General features: G+C 34.9%; 1 protein-coding gene across 2 annotated transcripts in view; it reads right to left on the bottom strand.

Annotated features, from left to right (window-relative positions):
- Positions 1–14,456, bottom strand: part of MAP3K7 (mitogen-activated protein kinase kinase kinase 7) — a 77,064-nt gene that overhangs the window by 9,399 nt on the left and 53,209 nt on the right. For both annotated transcript variants that reach the window (XM_010333781.3, XM_010333782.3), the window contains 2 exons: positions 4,977–5,082; positions 587–648 (listed from right to left, as the gene is read on the bottom strand). In XM_010333781.3, coding sequence (XP_010332083.1) covers positions 587–648; positions 4,977–5,082 — 168 coding nt within the window. The remainder of the gene's footprint in view (positions 1–586; positions 649–4,976; positions 5,083–14,456) is intronic.

The raw sequence follows: 14,456 nt of genomic DNA, 5'->3' as shown, positions 1-14,456 counted from the left end.
ACAATAGCAAAGACCTGGAACCAACCCAAATGCCCAACGATGATAGACTGGATAGGGAAAATGTGGTACATATACACCATGGAATATTATGCAGCCATCAAAAACGATGAGTTCACGTCCTTTGTAGGGACATGGATGAACCTGGAAACCATCATTCTCAGCAAACTGACACAAGAGCAGAAAATCAAACACCGTATATTCTCGCTCATAGGCGGGTGTTGAACAATGAGAACACATGGACACAGGGAGGGGAGCACTACACACTGGGGTCCGTTGGAGGGAAATGGGGGAGGGGTGGGGGGTGGGGAGGTGGGAAGAGATAGCATGGGGAGAAATGACAGATACAGGTGAGGGGACGGAAGGCAGCAAAGCACACTGCCATGTGTGTACCTATGCAACAATCTTGCATGTTCATCACATGTACCCCAAAACCTAAAATACAATAAAAAAAAAAACAAATAAAATAAAAAAAAAAAAAAGGATAAATAAAGGACTATACCATGATGGGTCGCAACACAACTGTCAGCTTCAAAGACAAACTCTAAGAAGAAAAAAGTCAACTGTCAATGAGAAAGTACTCCTTTACCTGTAGTTGGTGATCCAGTGTAAGATAAGCCATTGGGATGGAGTTATCTGATCCATTGGTATCTAGAATTAAAGCATATATTTTATTCATTTTCTGTCACAAATAATTAAAATGAACAGCAAGAAAGCATGAATGAAATGCTTTTTTTCCCCTAAAGTAAATAACATGTAAATTAAAAGTTATGGCTACTGGTAATGGAAGAGTCTATTTCTGAATTCTAAAGGTTAAAAAAAGACATTCAGTTATCAGATACTAGAACATAATCATATTCTCGTACCTATAATTTAAGTTGGCTATAAACTGAATATAACACAATATATTAAAATTTCTAAGCTCTTGGTTAATTAAAAACAAAAATAGTGATATGAGACCTTTATATTTTAAATTCAGTCAAAATTGACCCTATCTAATCAAACCCCACATCTCTGTTATCATGCTAAGTTTTTTTATACAAGGCTATGTCAACTCTGTTAACATCAGTGTTCTTTAACCAGGAAAGGGAGAAAGTGGAGACAAATTCTCTTTCAGTGGATCATTTTCAATTTACATAGATTCTAATGTGACCCCCACCACCCATCCTACCCTTCCCAGTAAGAATCACTGCAAACAAGGTGTTGCTGATGTGACTATATTACAAATATGAACAGTAAGGAACCAAAAAAGAGGCTGAGACTTGTGGCTCAATGTCATGTCAAAAACAGCTAAGTTGATAAACTCAAATAACCAGTCAATTTTATAAAATTATTTAAATAGAATGCTTTTGTTTATATTTCAAAAGAGGTAAAATTGCCATACAACTTGACTGAGATGCATGGGATAGTCTCTTCCTAACATTAATGTTTATATAAAACAGTTCCAGAAGTAAGCAGATTAACTCTAAAGTAATATTGACTTTTCTACTTCAGAAACAGTTGCTTTCCTGTTGTTAGTAGAGAAAAAAATGAGCTAAATGAGTGAGCTTTTCAGCCTTTTTCTAACAAATAACTCTTTGAAGGAGTGGTGTGGATAAAGGCAAGTAAGGACGACAGCAGATGCACTGTATGCAATCCAAAAAACCTAAAGACTGTTAGCTGGCTCAGTAATCTTCTAATTTATTGTTTACTGTTATTTCAGATTTTATTTTAAGCCATTGAGAATGTCCTTGCAAGAAACTCCAAAAGCTAATTAGCAAAATCAGACCAAATGAGACAATGCAGGTGAGGAACACCATGCAATGCTGGCGTATACTTAAGCACTCAACGAATGATGGTAGTTATCATTATTATTCATACTAAATGGAGAGTTAGAAAGGACAATTTAAAAGAGTATAGTATGCATTTAATATTGAAAAAGTTATGTTCATTAACTATTAGAATGGAATACAGAAAAAAAGTAGAGACTTAAGGCACTTACCCTTAAGGCTCATACACAGTACTAACATAAATGTGTGTTTTTCTGAAGTGGCTAAACAAGAAATATACTTAATTTGTTATTTCTCTGACCGACTCTCCTCTCACCCCAACAGTAGTTTCAAACTATGCTCCCACATAAATACTGCTTTCTACAAAACTAAGATAGATTAAAAATGATTGATTTCCTCCTGATTTACTAGAAAAATTTAAGTGTTTTGAAAGTTTCCTTGATTGAAGGTTTCCATTCCTATTATTCTTTCTTAAATCACTGATATATATCTCATTATATCAGCACCCTGTAGGTTATATGTATTTTAGAATTAAGTATAATAAATTAATGTTTCACTGGGAGTGAAAAAAAAGTCTAAGGACTGTGTTATTCAAATAATTAAAGCCCTTCTATGGTGAGGGACTTAAGGTCCTTCATTGAATTTCATCTCCTCTCTAAAACAAAGAAGTGGGATTTCAATTTCTCACTTTTAAACTAAATTGAAATTGAACTTCCAGTCTCTACTAGCAATAATTGGTCACAAAATTGGAAGATTATTTAATGAAAGTTTTTTTTTTAATATGTGTGTTTCAGTTGCTAATCAAATCTAACTGCTTCTCCTGAATGTCAAGATTCATGCTGGTTTGGTTAAATTAAGCAAACTCTCTTTTCTGACTCCTAAACACAACACTTGTTACTATCTCATATTCTTTGAGTATACATTCTCTTCAGGAAAATGTTGCCTTCTTTCTGCTTATGACTAAAGAACACATATCATCATTTTATGAAAAGGTCAGAGACTATGCCAGGTCTTGTTTAACTGATTGCTCTTATAACTATCAAAACACTCAGCTTGTACTGTAAACTTAGTAATTTACTACATAGTATAAGCTTATTTTTAATGTGTCAGTATTATGACCCTAACCAGAATGCAAGGATTGAGCCATGCTTTATACTTTACATTAATACATCTTTGCCAAGTACAAAGCACAGGTGAAAACTCTTTACTGATTCCCCCTCTGTGGCTCCCTCTACTGGGTCTAGATATCTCTCTCACTAGGTCCTCTCAGTTTGTGGATCTTTTTAAATACCCCATAATATTATAAATAGAAACTGAAGAGCACTCATTATCTGCTATGATTATTAAATTGTTAAGCACTTTAGCTTTCTCTGAAAATATACAAAAACCTCAGCTTTCTCTGAAAATATACAAAAACTTCTCAAATTAAAAAAAAATTAATTAGGTTGCTTTAACTTATGTTTACACTCTTAATTTTTTCCCTGGTCAGTGGGCCTTCAAGGAAAAAGACTTTATCTATCTGCTCCCTAATTTACTCTATTAGCTTGCTTATCAATATTTTTCTTAGAAATACTGCAAAGCTGAATTAATTACAAACTTAAACCAGAGCCTCCATTTAAAAAATGTATTCGAAATCATAGCCACACAGTTGCAGTATATTTCAACGCAAAGAAAAAATTCAGCTGATACTGCAAACTATTTCTAGCAATTGGTATTTTGTGGTATTTTTTAGGTACAGAAAAAGAAAACAATGGGACAGGAGTTGGAAGGTAGAAGCAACACTTGAAGTAGAAATGTAGTAGTTATGTGAGAGAGGCTTAAACATCTTTTATTTTACCCCTATGAAGTCACAATCTGCCACCCTGTTGAATGGCACATATAGACTGGTGTAGACTGAAGACAGGAGGCTCTGCAAAGTTGAGTACCAGACCTGGACAAATGCCGTAATGTCAGGTAGAGTACTCCCTTGCCAGGGGCTTCAGGAATCAAAAAGAGCTGTTACCACCTGAATGTTAATGATAAAATCGGGCAAGAGCATTTCCCTGTCTACCACTAGGGAGGAGAATGTCTACAATGAATTCTATACTTGTGCTGAGTAGTGGTGAATGCTCTGGACAGTCCTAGGTTGGGCTGTGCTAGGGGTGAAACAGAAGTTTTTGTCACCACTAAATTTAAACTTACTAAAACCAGAGAGTACACCCTTGCTAAACATAGTTCTATTTTACATGACAAAGAGAAAAACCACCCAGTTAATTTTTAAAATTAAATTATAAACTTGACCAAACCATATCAGGTAACTATAAATACTTGAGTTGTATTTCAGTTTGTAAAGACAGAAAGCTGGCATTTTAACTTCAATCTAATTGTTACTATTAATAACATAGTCAATCTTATATAATACCAAATGCTTTAATTTTCCAAGGGCTAAGATATCATCTTTCCCTTTATGACTTAATAAAATATAAATAAAAAATTTCATATGTACACTTAAAAGCATTTATCAAGATACTCTCCTAATGTTAGGGAAAAGTTTCTTCTACTATGGCACATCATTTCTTGTCTGCCCAAAATGAAATGATTCCATCACTACCTTTAGGCAGGTGGACATTAATACTAATATTGTGACCAGTTAAGTTATCCACGTTGGGGAGTTTTAATAACTCTTTAATAATAATAGCTTCTAAAGGTCTAATGGAATATTTGTATAACCAAAAATGGTGTCTCTTATCAGTTAAAAACAATTCAAACGGTCAATGATCAGAATTTTTTTCTCCTTAAGGTACATGATACCTTGAGTCCTTAAAACAAAAAATTGAGATGAAGATGATGAGGATGATATTTACCATTCTCCAATTTTGGTTATTGATAAAATAATGACTTTACTACCTTCATCTAGTAGGATCAATCTAGGAGGAAAATCACAGGCTGAGGTATCAAGAATTCAATACGCTTCCCAACTGGGAAAAACCCCCAAACAGACGATATTTAAAATACATATGTAGTATCCGGATTAAAAAAAAAATACAGAAGGCAAAGCAGTCTCTGTCTCTGTATTCAAAACAATATTTTGACATGTATTGCCAAACAGTTTGTTAATATGAAAATCTAAACAGTATAATGCGTGCCTCTGTAAAAATTAGAGTAATGACACGGCCAAATGAACATAATTGATTCCATTTCATAAATATAATGAGGAAATAGACTGATCACCTGTGGAATCATCAGGGGTCCATGGATGATTTCTAGTAGGCTTTTCTGAGGTTGGTCCTGAGGTAGTGATCATTCTGACACTGGGACTGGATGACCTACTGCTCACCTACAGGAAGAAGTGGCAGGAGAAACAAAATGTGATTTTTTTGGTTAAAAAAGATGACAAGAGAACGTTTCCATTAAAAACCAAAGAACATACTTAAGAGATCCCCCCCAAAAAACTCTTGTAAACAACAAAATAAATCCTCTCTTATATATATGTAAAAATTTATATGCACTCACACATGGTACCTCTTAAAAACTGATGAATTTGCTAGAAACTAAGAAATACTCTTGAGATTAGAAACAAAACAAGATCAGGAAACCAGCAAGTGCTTAAGTTGACAGCCCTGGGAATTTCAACTGAAACATCAATGGCCTAGACCTACTGTTTTCACAGCCTGCTGCACTCAGCAGAACGGACCATAAAGTCTTGGGCCCTTGTTACATGGAAGTAAGATTGAAGGAATCTCTGCTTAAAGCTAAAACTCAGCAAAGGCTTCACTCTCAGAGAAAAGGTCACACAACTAGGAAAAAAAAATCTGTTCTACAAAAGCAGACAGCAAATAAATTTGTCTCTCTTGGGTTAGTGGCTCTGGGTGGAAGGGAGAAATGTATTAATTGTGGAGCCACAAAAAATTTCCAGATTGGATGCAGGTTACAACAAATTCCAACCACAACAAATCCCAAGCATAAGAAATAGGAGGAAGCTCACAAACTGAGTTCAACATAGAACGTATACATTCAAATTCTAGGAAACAATAGGAGACAGAAAAAGCAGCCAGAAAAAAGCAGAACAATGTCTTCAAGGTACTGGAAGAAAATAACTGCCAGTCTAGAATTGTCTAGCCAACAAATTTGAAGAACGAGGTCAAAATAACATTCTTAGATGGGCAAAAACTGAGTTTCCTTTCCATATATTCTTACCACAGAAATTTTTCCAATTTTTGGAAGAAGAAAAATTTTACCTGATGGAAGGATCAAGATGGAATAAAGAATAGTGATAAATAGGGAAATAAATCTACACACTAAAAATATGCAGTGATGGAAACAGTGAATTTATAGAATTACCGAACAAATAAACAAGATGGTACCAAAATTATAAATAACAATAACATAAGCATGAAGAGCACTGATTTTAAAATCCTTGTATTGTTCAGGATGAGGGTACAGATCTTTACTAGGTTAGGCATTTATGTTAAAATTTCAAAGGTATTTATTAGAGTAGTAATATATAACTCCCAAACCAGAAATAAAACAATAGAATGAGAAATTTATCCAATTCAAAAGAAAGCTGGAAAGGAAAGAGAAAAGAAAGCATGAAAGCAAACTTACCAGTAACTACAATAAATGTAAAAGGATTAAACTCTCTAGTTATTTTTTAAAAATCAGATTGTCAGGCTGAATTAAATGCAATTTATAAGAGACATATCTAATTCACAGAGAGAGAGAAAACAGAAAGCTAAAGGATAAAAAATGATAACCAGGCAAAAACTACCCAATATGAAGTATCCATATTAATATTAGAGGGAATATGTTTTAGAGTCCAAAAAATTACTAGAGAAAAGGATAATATAAGTGATTCAATTCAGAATACAATTCAAAATTTATTATTTTTTAAATTTATTTTTTTTTTGCAGACATGGACCTTACTGTGTTCACCAGGCTTCTCTCAACCTCCTAGCCCCAGGTAACCCTCTTGCCTCAGTCTCTCAAAATGCTGGGATTACAGGCATGAGCCACTGTGCCTGGCCTATGATTCAAAATGTATATGCTGTACATACAAATAGATAAATCAAACTCCTGGGCTCAAGCAATCCTCCCATCTCAACCTCCCAGCAGCTGGAACTAGAGGCGTACACCACTGTGCCCAGCTAATTTTGAATTTTTTTTTTTGTAGTGCCATGGTCTTCCCATGTTCCGAGGCCAGTCTCAACCTCCTGGCCTCAAGTGATCTCCCTCCTCAGCTTCCCAAAGCACTGGGATTGCAGGCATAAGCTACTGTGCCTGGCCAACAATTCAGAATTTATATGCTGTACATATAAACAGATAAAGTAAAAAAAACTCAAGGATGTACCCTCAAACTCCTGGGCTCAACTGATCCTCTTGCCTTAGCCTCCTGAGTAGCTGGAACTACAGTTGGATGCCATTGCACTTGGCTAATTTCTAAATTTTTTGTAGAGACGGGATCTCGCTACATTGTCCAGGCTGGTCATGACCTACTGGCTTCAAGCAATCTTCCCCTTGGCCTCCCAAAGTGCTGGGATTACAGGTGTGAGCACTTGTACCCAGTCCTACAATAAGATATTTTAATATTCCTCTGTAAATTATATAAAAGGATTCCAAAAAACAAAACACATACACAGTAAAACTTGAACTCCATAAAACACAAGCGTGATCTAAACATAAGTGACTTTATGCCTAGCAAACGGAGAATACACATTCTTTTTAAGCATTCATGGGACACTGATGTAAACCGATTATATACTAAGCTGTAAGCAAATCTCAAAAAAGTTTTAAAAAAATTCAATATCATATAAACTATAATTTTATTATTTTTTTGTACTGATATCAAAACCTTTAAAAATCTTTTGCCTTGAAAAATGCTTCTAAATAACTCATTGGTCAAAGAAAAAAGAGAAGAGGAACATTAGAAAAAACTTGAACTGAATTTTAACATGAATCATGCTAACACCTGGTGATGTAACTAAAAGAACACATAAAGGAAAATATTTAATTCTAAACGCATATATGAAAGAACCAGAAGCACTGACAGTTTACAAGCAAGGGATCTAACTTAGTTTAAAAAAAAGAATTTGCCTCTCAAAATGAAAAAGATTAAAAGATAGGATTTTAAAATCAGAGACAATACTATAAAAATGAACAAATTCTTAAAAAAATAAATTTCCAAAATTCCTATACATTATAGAAAACACCAAGCACAGAGGGTTTTATAGATAAATTCTATCAAATATTCAAGAAAAGGATTTTTCTAATCTTAGATTATCCTAAAAAAAGAAAGAAGAAACTTTGACTCATTCTTTGAAGGCAATAAAACTTGACCAAAATATAAGGACAGTATGAGAAAGAAAGAAACTGAACTTCACTTATAAAAACAGACACAAATGTCAAAATTCCTAAAAATTATAATAGCAAATATAATGTGGTAGTGTAGAAGCAATAAAAATCATTTAAAAAGTTTATCCAACTTTGCAAATGACTGCACAGGTCACTTATTTGACATTAGGATATTCCACTAATACAATTCATCACATCAATGGATTAAAGGAGAAAACCTCGACACAGAAAAAGCATTTGACAAAATTTAACATCTAGTTATAAAAAGTACATTTAACAAACTTAAATTCCATGTATGAAAAGATAATTATTTATTTATTCATTCATTTATTTACTTATTTTGACACAGGGTCTCGTTCTGTTGCCCAGGCTGGTGTGCAATGGCACAAACACAGCTCACTGTAGCCTTGACCTCCTGGGCTCAAGTAATCCTCCCACCTCAGCCTCCTGAGTAGCTGGAACCACCATGGCACCATGCACAGCTAATTTTAAAACATATTTTCGTAGAGACGGGGTCTTGCCCATGCTGCGCAGGCTGGCCTCGAACTCCTGGGCTCAAGCGATCCTCCCACCTCAGCCTCCCAAAGTGCTAGGATTACAGGTGTGAGCCACTGTGCCCGGTGGGAAGAGAATTTCTTAATCAGATAAAAGTTATTTATGATGTCTAGAAACATGATATATGACAGGACATGGCCCTGAGGGCTGGTGGGAGAATGACAGGGAAGGCCACAGGTAAGGAACACACAGGACCAACCCTCACTGGGATTGCTAATGTTCCATTCCTTAAGCTGGGTGGTGGATTCCCGAGTGTTCATTTTATTATTATTATTATTATTTTTTTTAGAGACGGAGTTTCGCTCTTGTTACCCAGGCTGGAGTGCAATGGCGCGATCTCGGCTCACCGCAACCTCCGCCTCCTGGGTTCAAGCAATTCTCCTGCCTCAGCTTTTGTATTTTTAGTAGAGACGGGGTTTCACCATGATGACCTCGATCTCTCGACCTCGTGATCCACCTGCCTTGGCCTCCCAAAGTGCTGGGATTACAGGCTTGAGCCACCGTGCCCGGCTCATTTTATTATTTTTATAACTTACACATTATCTATGTATTCTTGTCTACATATTAACCTTTCATATATTAAAAATTTTCAAAGGATACAGAAACTGAAGTGAATTCCTTAAAAACTTTTTAAAAAGCACCCTTTTCTTTTTTCTTGATGTGTTACTGAGTACCAAAGAGGAGAATAAAAAAAGGACATGGAGTTATAGAAAATAAAACATGAAAAAAAATTCATGAAGAATCTTATGTCTAGCTTTAACATATATAAAAACACTCAAATTCAAGACTGCATGTAAAATGAAATGTGGTACAAAAGTACCCTTGAGCAGAATTTATCGTATGTGAGTTTTAATTATGCCGTAATGTCTGCTTTAGATCACTTCAACCTCTCTTTATCTGGAGAGGGGTTGGGGCTGGGTTAAGAATGTGATGAGAAGTGTTTCATACAGTGCTAAAATTCTATGATTTTAGGCCTTGAAAACCCACAATAGATATAGGCTAATAAATAGTGAGAGGTACTTTGTTTTCCTCCCATTTCCATTTTATCTAAAATAAAAAAAATTTAACTTTTATGGTTACATAGTAGATATGTATTTGGGCACATGAGATTTTTTAATCCTGACCTTATATTTACCCAAAGATAATATGGTGTGGTGCACAGGGCATGTATAAAACTGAACCAGCTAAAATGACTGCTTTTGTAGTTCAAAACTCAGCAACTTCACATGTTTCAGTCTAATACTTTGGAGAGCTGGGGTTATGTCTCCATTCTGCCACTTACAGCTGTGTGAACTTGTGTAAGTAACTCAGCCTCTCTGACACTTAGGTTTCTCATTAATAAAGTGTGAATGAGAAAAAGTGGTAATAGTAAGGAGTTGGGTGTTGGAGACAAGACAGCCCAGAGTTTGATTGTGCTCTAACACCATTTCTAACATCATTTCTAACTACTGCAGCTTTAGTTACCTTATTTAACCTCTAAGACTCAATAGGAAAATAAGAACAGTATTGCCTATCTCATCAGATTATAAAAATTAAGTGAAATGACGTATACAAAATGTCTTGACACGAAATTTTTTTCTTCTTTGAATTTTGGTTGTACAGTCAGTTACTACTTCAACTTGTGTCTGAAATTCTTTTACATTACTCTCAAGGTTTTGATTTCTCTTCAAAAGTATTAAAACTTCTTAACAACAGAGAACAGATGTACTTTTATATTGCACTTCCCAGGATCTGGGAAATTGCTGAATATATGATAACCACATAATAGTTACTCATTGAATAAAATGACAACACAAGCTATTGGCACTCAGATACATGATTGCTTAAGCTTATCCACCTTTACTATATAAGAAAAACAACAACACATACCAAAGAAAACCAGTGATGAAATGTTTAACTCTTACTTTTAGGATACTTTTACCCTTGATAAATCAAGTATAAATATTATGAAATTATTTCTGAATAAATATTATGAAATTATTTCTGAGTCTTTTTAAGTTTTGACTAAAAGCAAGTACATGAATTTGTCCATAGTTATAATTGCTATTGTAAATCAAAAGCATTTTTTCTTAAAAGTGGTGGTAGACCAGGATTTCAGAGTCAGTATAATGCTAACCACATTTTAAAAAGAAAAACAGATATGTTTGTGACAGGTGAGAATCAAGATCAGTTGTGAGAAATAAACAAGATATGGTAGAAGTAATAATTAGGTTTGCAAAATATAAGAATGAATTTAGTATATTAAAGAAAGAGGTCACTGAACATTTAAAATATTAAATAAGTTGGACCTAATACAAATTTTATAGTACTCCTTAAGTTTAAATTTTTCGCAAAATGATTCTTTGCTACATGTTTCTTTCCACCTTCTACTTTCCAAGAAACTCTTAGTGCCTCCTGTGCACGCCTGTTTGTTCCATTTATAATTTCCAACAGCTATAAATCTAAGAAATATAAGGTTCACACTTTTAGTTCAGGTTTCAAAACTGTCTTTAGACCAGCATAGAGTTAGATTTAAATCCATAAACTAATAAATAAATCTTTATAATTTAAGAAATGTGTATCTCCATAAATAACAATATGCTAATATGTTTGTATAAAAAAACTAAGGAAATACTTAAAAACACAGCATAACTGTATTTTCTGAATATGGAATAATACAAGGCAAATAAGAGGAACAGGTAATGTTTGACAATTAACCAAAAAAACCTAACACTAGTCTTGTGGCTAAATTTATGTTACTGCTGGTAATCAACTACTGAAGAAGTTTTTATAGTAGCTGTTTTTTAAAATCACTGGTAAAGTTCTGAGAACCACAAATGCTCTCAAACCATTAAAACTCTTTTAAGTTGGTCCCTCCTTTAAGACATTTATAATTACTTATTCTATTCCTGCATTAACTGCACAGTTTAAGAGATAGAGGCAAACTTGACTTACCAAAAGGATTGGATATGAAAGTGGTTACAAGAATACAGAAATGTGACACAGCAATTTAAAGCAGCAAATAAATATGAAGCCAAATTTAAACCGCAGGGGCATATTACCACCAGTAGACATGAACCAGAACTGGCTTTTGATCATAACTTTATCCCTATATTTATAAAAAGGAATTGGAAGTTATTTTACAGACAAAAATAAAGTTCAGCTTTTAATGTCCTACCTGAAAGACTGGGAAAATACTTTTATGAGTCAAGAATTTACGTCCAGCGTTATTATTTAGACTGACATTTAAAAGCTATTTAATACCGTCAGAAATCTTAGTAGCTAAAATTATACAAGCACAAAACAGAGTTTAAATGCTGACTTATATGATATTCTTGCTAAAGTAACATCACAATAATATAAATATTTTTAAAATGAGTATAAGTTGGTAATGTGGATTTACATGGGTACTTTATTATGGTAGTCACAGATAATCAAATCTATACATGAAGGTTGTATTGAAAACATTCTTTCTAATCTAAAGGTCTGCAGCTTGATCTAATTTTGGCTTCACTATAGTTTTTCATAGGGAAATTACAGAATTTTATTATTCTTACATGGTCTTCTATAATAGAAAGATACCTATTCTTCAGTAGAGGCCAGGCGTGGTGGCTCATGACTAGAATCCTAGCAGCACTTTGGGAGGCTGAGGCAGGCGGATCACTTGAGGCCAGGAGTTCAAGACCAGCCTGGGCAACATGGTGAAACCCTGTTTCTACTAAAAGTACAAAAAAAATTAGCTAGGTGTGGTGGCACACACCTGTAATTCCAGCTACTCGGGGGGGCTGATGTGGAAGGATCACTGCAACCCAGGAAGCAGAGGTTGCAATGAGCTGAGATCACACTACTGCACTCCAGCCTGGTTGACAGACAGAGACCCTGTCTTGAGAGAAAAAAAAAGGTATACTATGAAAAAGGAATTATTCTTCCAAATTACTATATAAGTTTCTGATTTAGAGTTTAACAGAGTATTTATTTACACTAAAGGATGTGCAGGATGAAGATGGACAAAAGTAGTATAATAAATCACATCCCTTAAATAAATAATAATGTGTATTAACATTACTCAATATGTGGTAAGAGACCTTTAAAGCAAATACTTTCCACAATCCTTGACACACAAGGTTTCCTTACAATGCAGAAAGAATGCTGGCAGATTTTACTTCTTTCCAAGTGCTATTTTCCTTTTATTTCTAGATGGTAAGACACTATCATGTGAGCAAGAAAGTGGTATAAAGAGCCCTCTGAGGCACACTATGGAGAGGCTGGCATACAATAGGGTTCAGTATCTACTGTGTGCCTGGTACTTTCACATTTGTTAAGAACTCTGAGAGGTGGGTGTTATGGTTCCTATTTGCAGATAACGTTGCTGAAGCTCAGGGAAATTAAGGAACTTGCCCAAAGTCACATATCTGACGTGTAAAAGTAGATTATAAAGTCCATATGGAAATGTAATATGCCCACTTCTCTAATCACAATTGTATCATCTTGCAGTCATAATTTTCATTGACTGTAGCCCTCTCTAAGAGAATTCTTGAATATAGATCTATACTGAATACAATTCCAGAAAGAGTATTCAGGCAGTTATAAGAATGTATATGGTTTTAGTAAAACACAGAATGGCTCACTCAGGTGTATAGAACATAAATTTGTGCAGTCATCAGTAGAAATTTATTATCAAGATAGGTTAACCTTGCTCAGTGATATAATACAACTACAATTCATCATCACTTCACAACTATTTACATAATTAATAACAATGCAGACTATCAGAAGCCAAAATACTTAAATGTAAGAGATCTAGGGTTACAACAGCATGCCTTACATCTAGTTTCAAATGCAAGATGGAATGATTAGAGTATAGAGTTTGTGTGCTTTCGAATGGATTCAAAACTTGGTTATAGCGATTACTGGCAGTATAAGGAAGTAAGAGACTTAAGGCAGTTTCTCTCATCCTCAGTTTACCTGGCTGCAAATGAGGTGAAAGAAGTACCAACTTCGCAGGATTAAGATTTTGATAACAGGATTAAGATTTTGATAATGTATACTCAGGGCCTATCTGGCACAAAGTCAGTGCACAATAAATGGAAGCTGTTAATTACTGTAGCTCTCTACTTGATTTGTGCATAAGTCTGATCTCTCCAAATGAGGTCCTTGGGGACTAGGCTTTATTGGTATTGTCAAAGCCCTCTAGCCAAAGACTGCCAGGAACATATCAACTGTGGAAAGAGATGGGTCTAATATTTACTGCAGTGAACGAGAATGCTTATCATGGGGTACCATGGGGTGTCCCAATAAGATGGTTTTAGAAAATGAATGTATTACAGGATTTAGGCTTTGGTTGAGTGATTTGGGGGAAACTTTAAGGAAAGAGGGGTTCACTCCAGATTGGCTGCTGTCAGAAAGAAAGGGCAATTCCACAGGGAGGGCAGTCCAGAGTGAGGACCAAGCTGTACTTGGTAAAGAAGCAGCAGTCACTCTTAATAGCTGGGAGAGGACAATGTTAGGTATTTTGTGGGTGGCACAGTGACCTTGTTTTTGTCTGTGCTTAGAAAACATTCCAAAGTAGTCTCGTTTTATCTCCGTTTATCATGGTCTCAGCATTATCTTGTTCAATGTTGGTGTTCTGAGAGATTGTGCCCAATAAGACAATAACATGGTCTAGCTGTGTTCGCCAGCTGTGAGAGTAAGGCCGGCTTCTAACAACAGTGAGGCCACAGTGTCAAACCAGTTCCTGGATGTCAGGGACCGCTTTTTTCTTTCTCAGTATCTTTTCAAAGCTTCTAGGAAGTCACATCTATTGAGTGTTTAAAAAGCTTCCTGAATTAG

The sequence above is a fragment of the Saimiri boliviensis genome, chromosome 4 (assembly GCF_048565385.1).
Source record: "Saimiri boliviensis isolate mSaiBol1 chromosome 4, mSaiBol1.pri, whole genome shotgun sequence".
Taxonomy (NCBI): domain Eukaryota; kingdom Metazoa; phylum Chordata; class Mammalia; order Primates; family Cebidae; genus Saimiri; species Saimiri boliviensis.
Note: the sequence above shows the minus strand (reverse complement) of the source record. Positions and strands in the feature narration are given on the sequence as shown.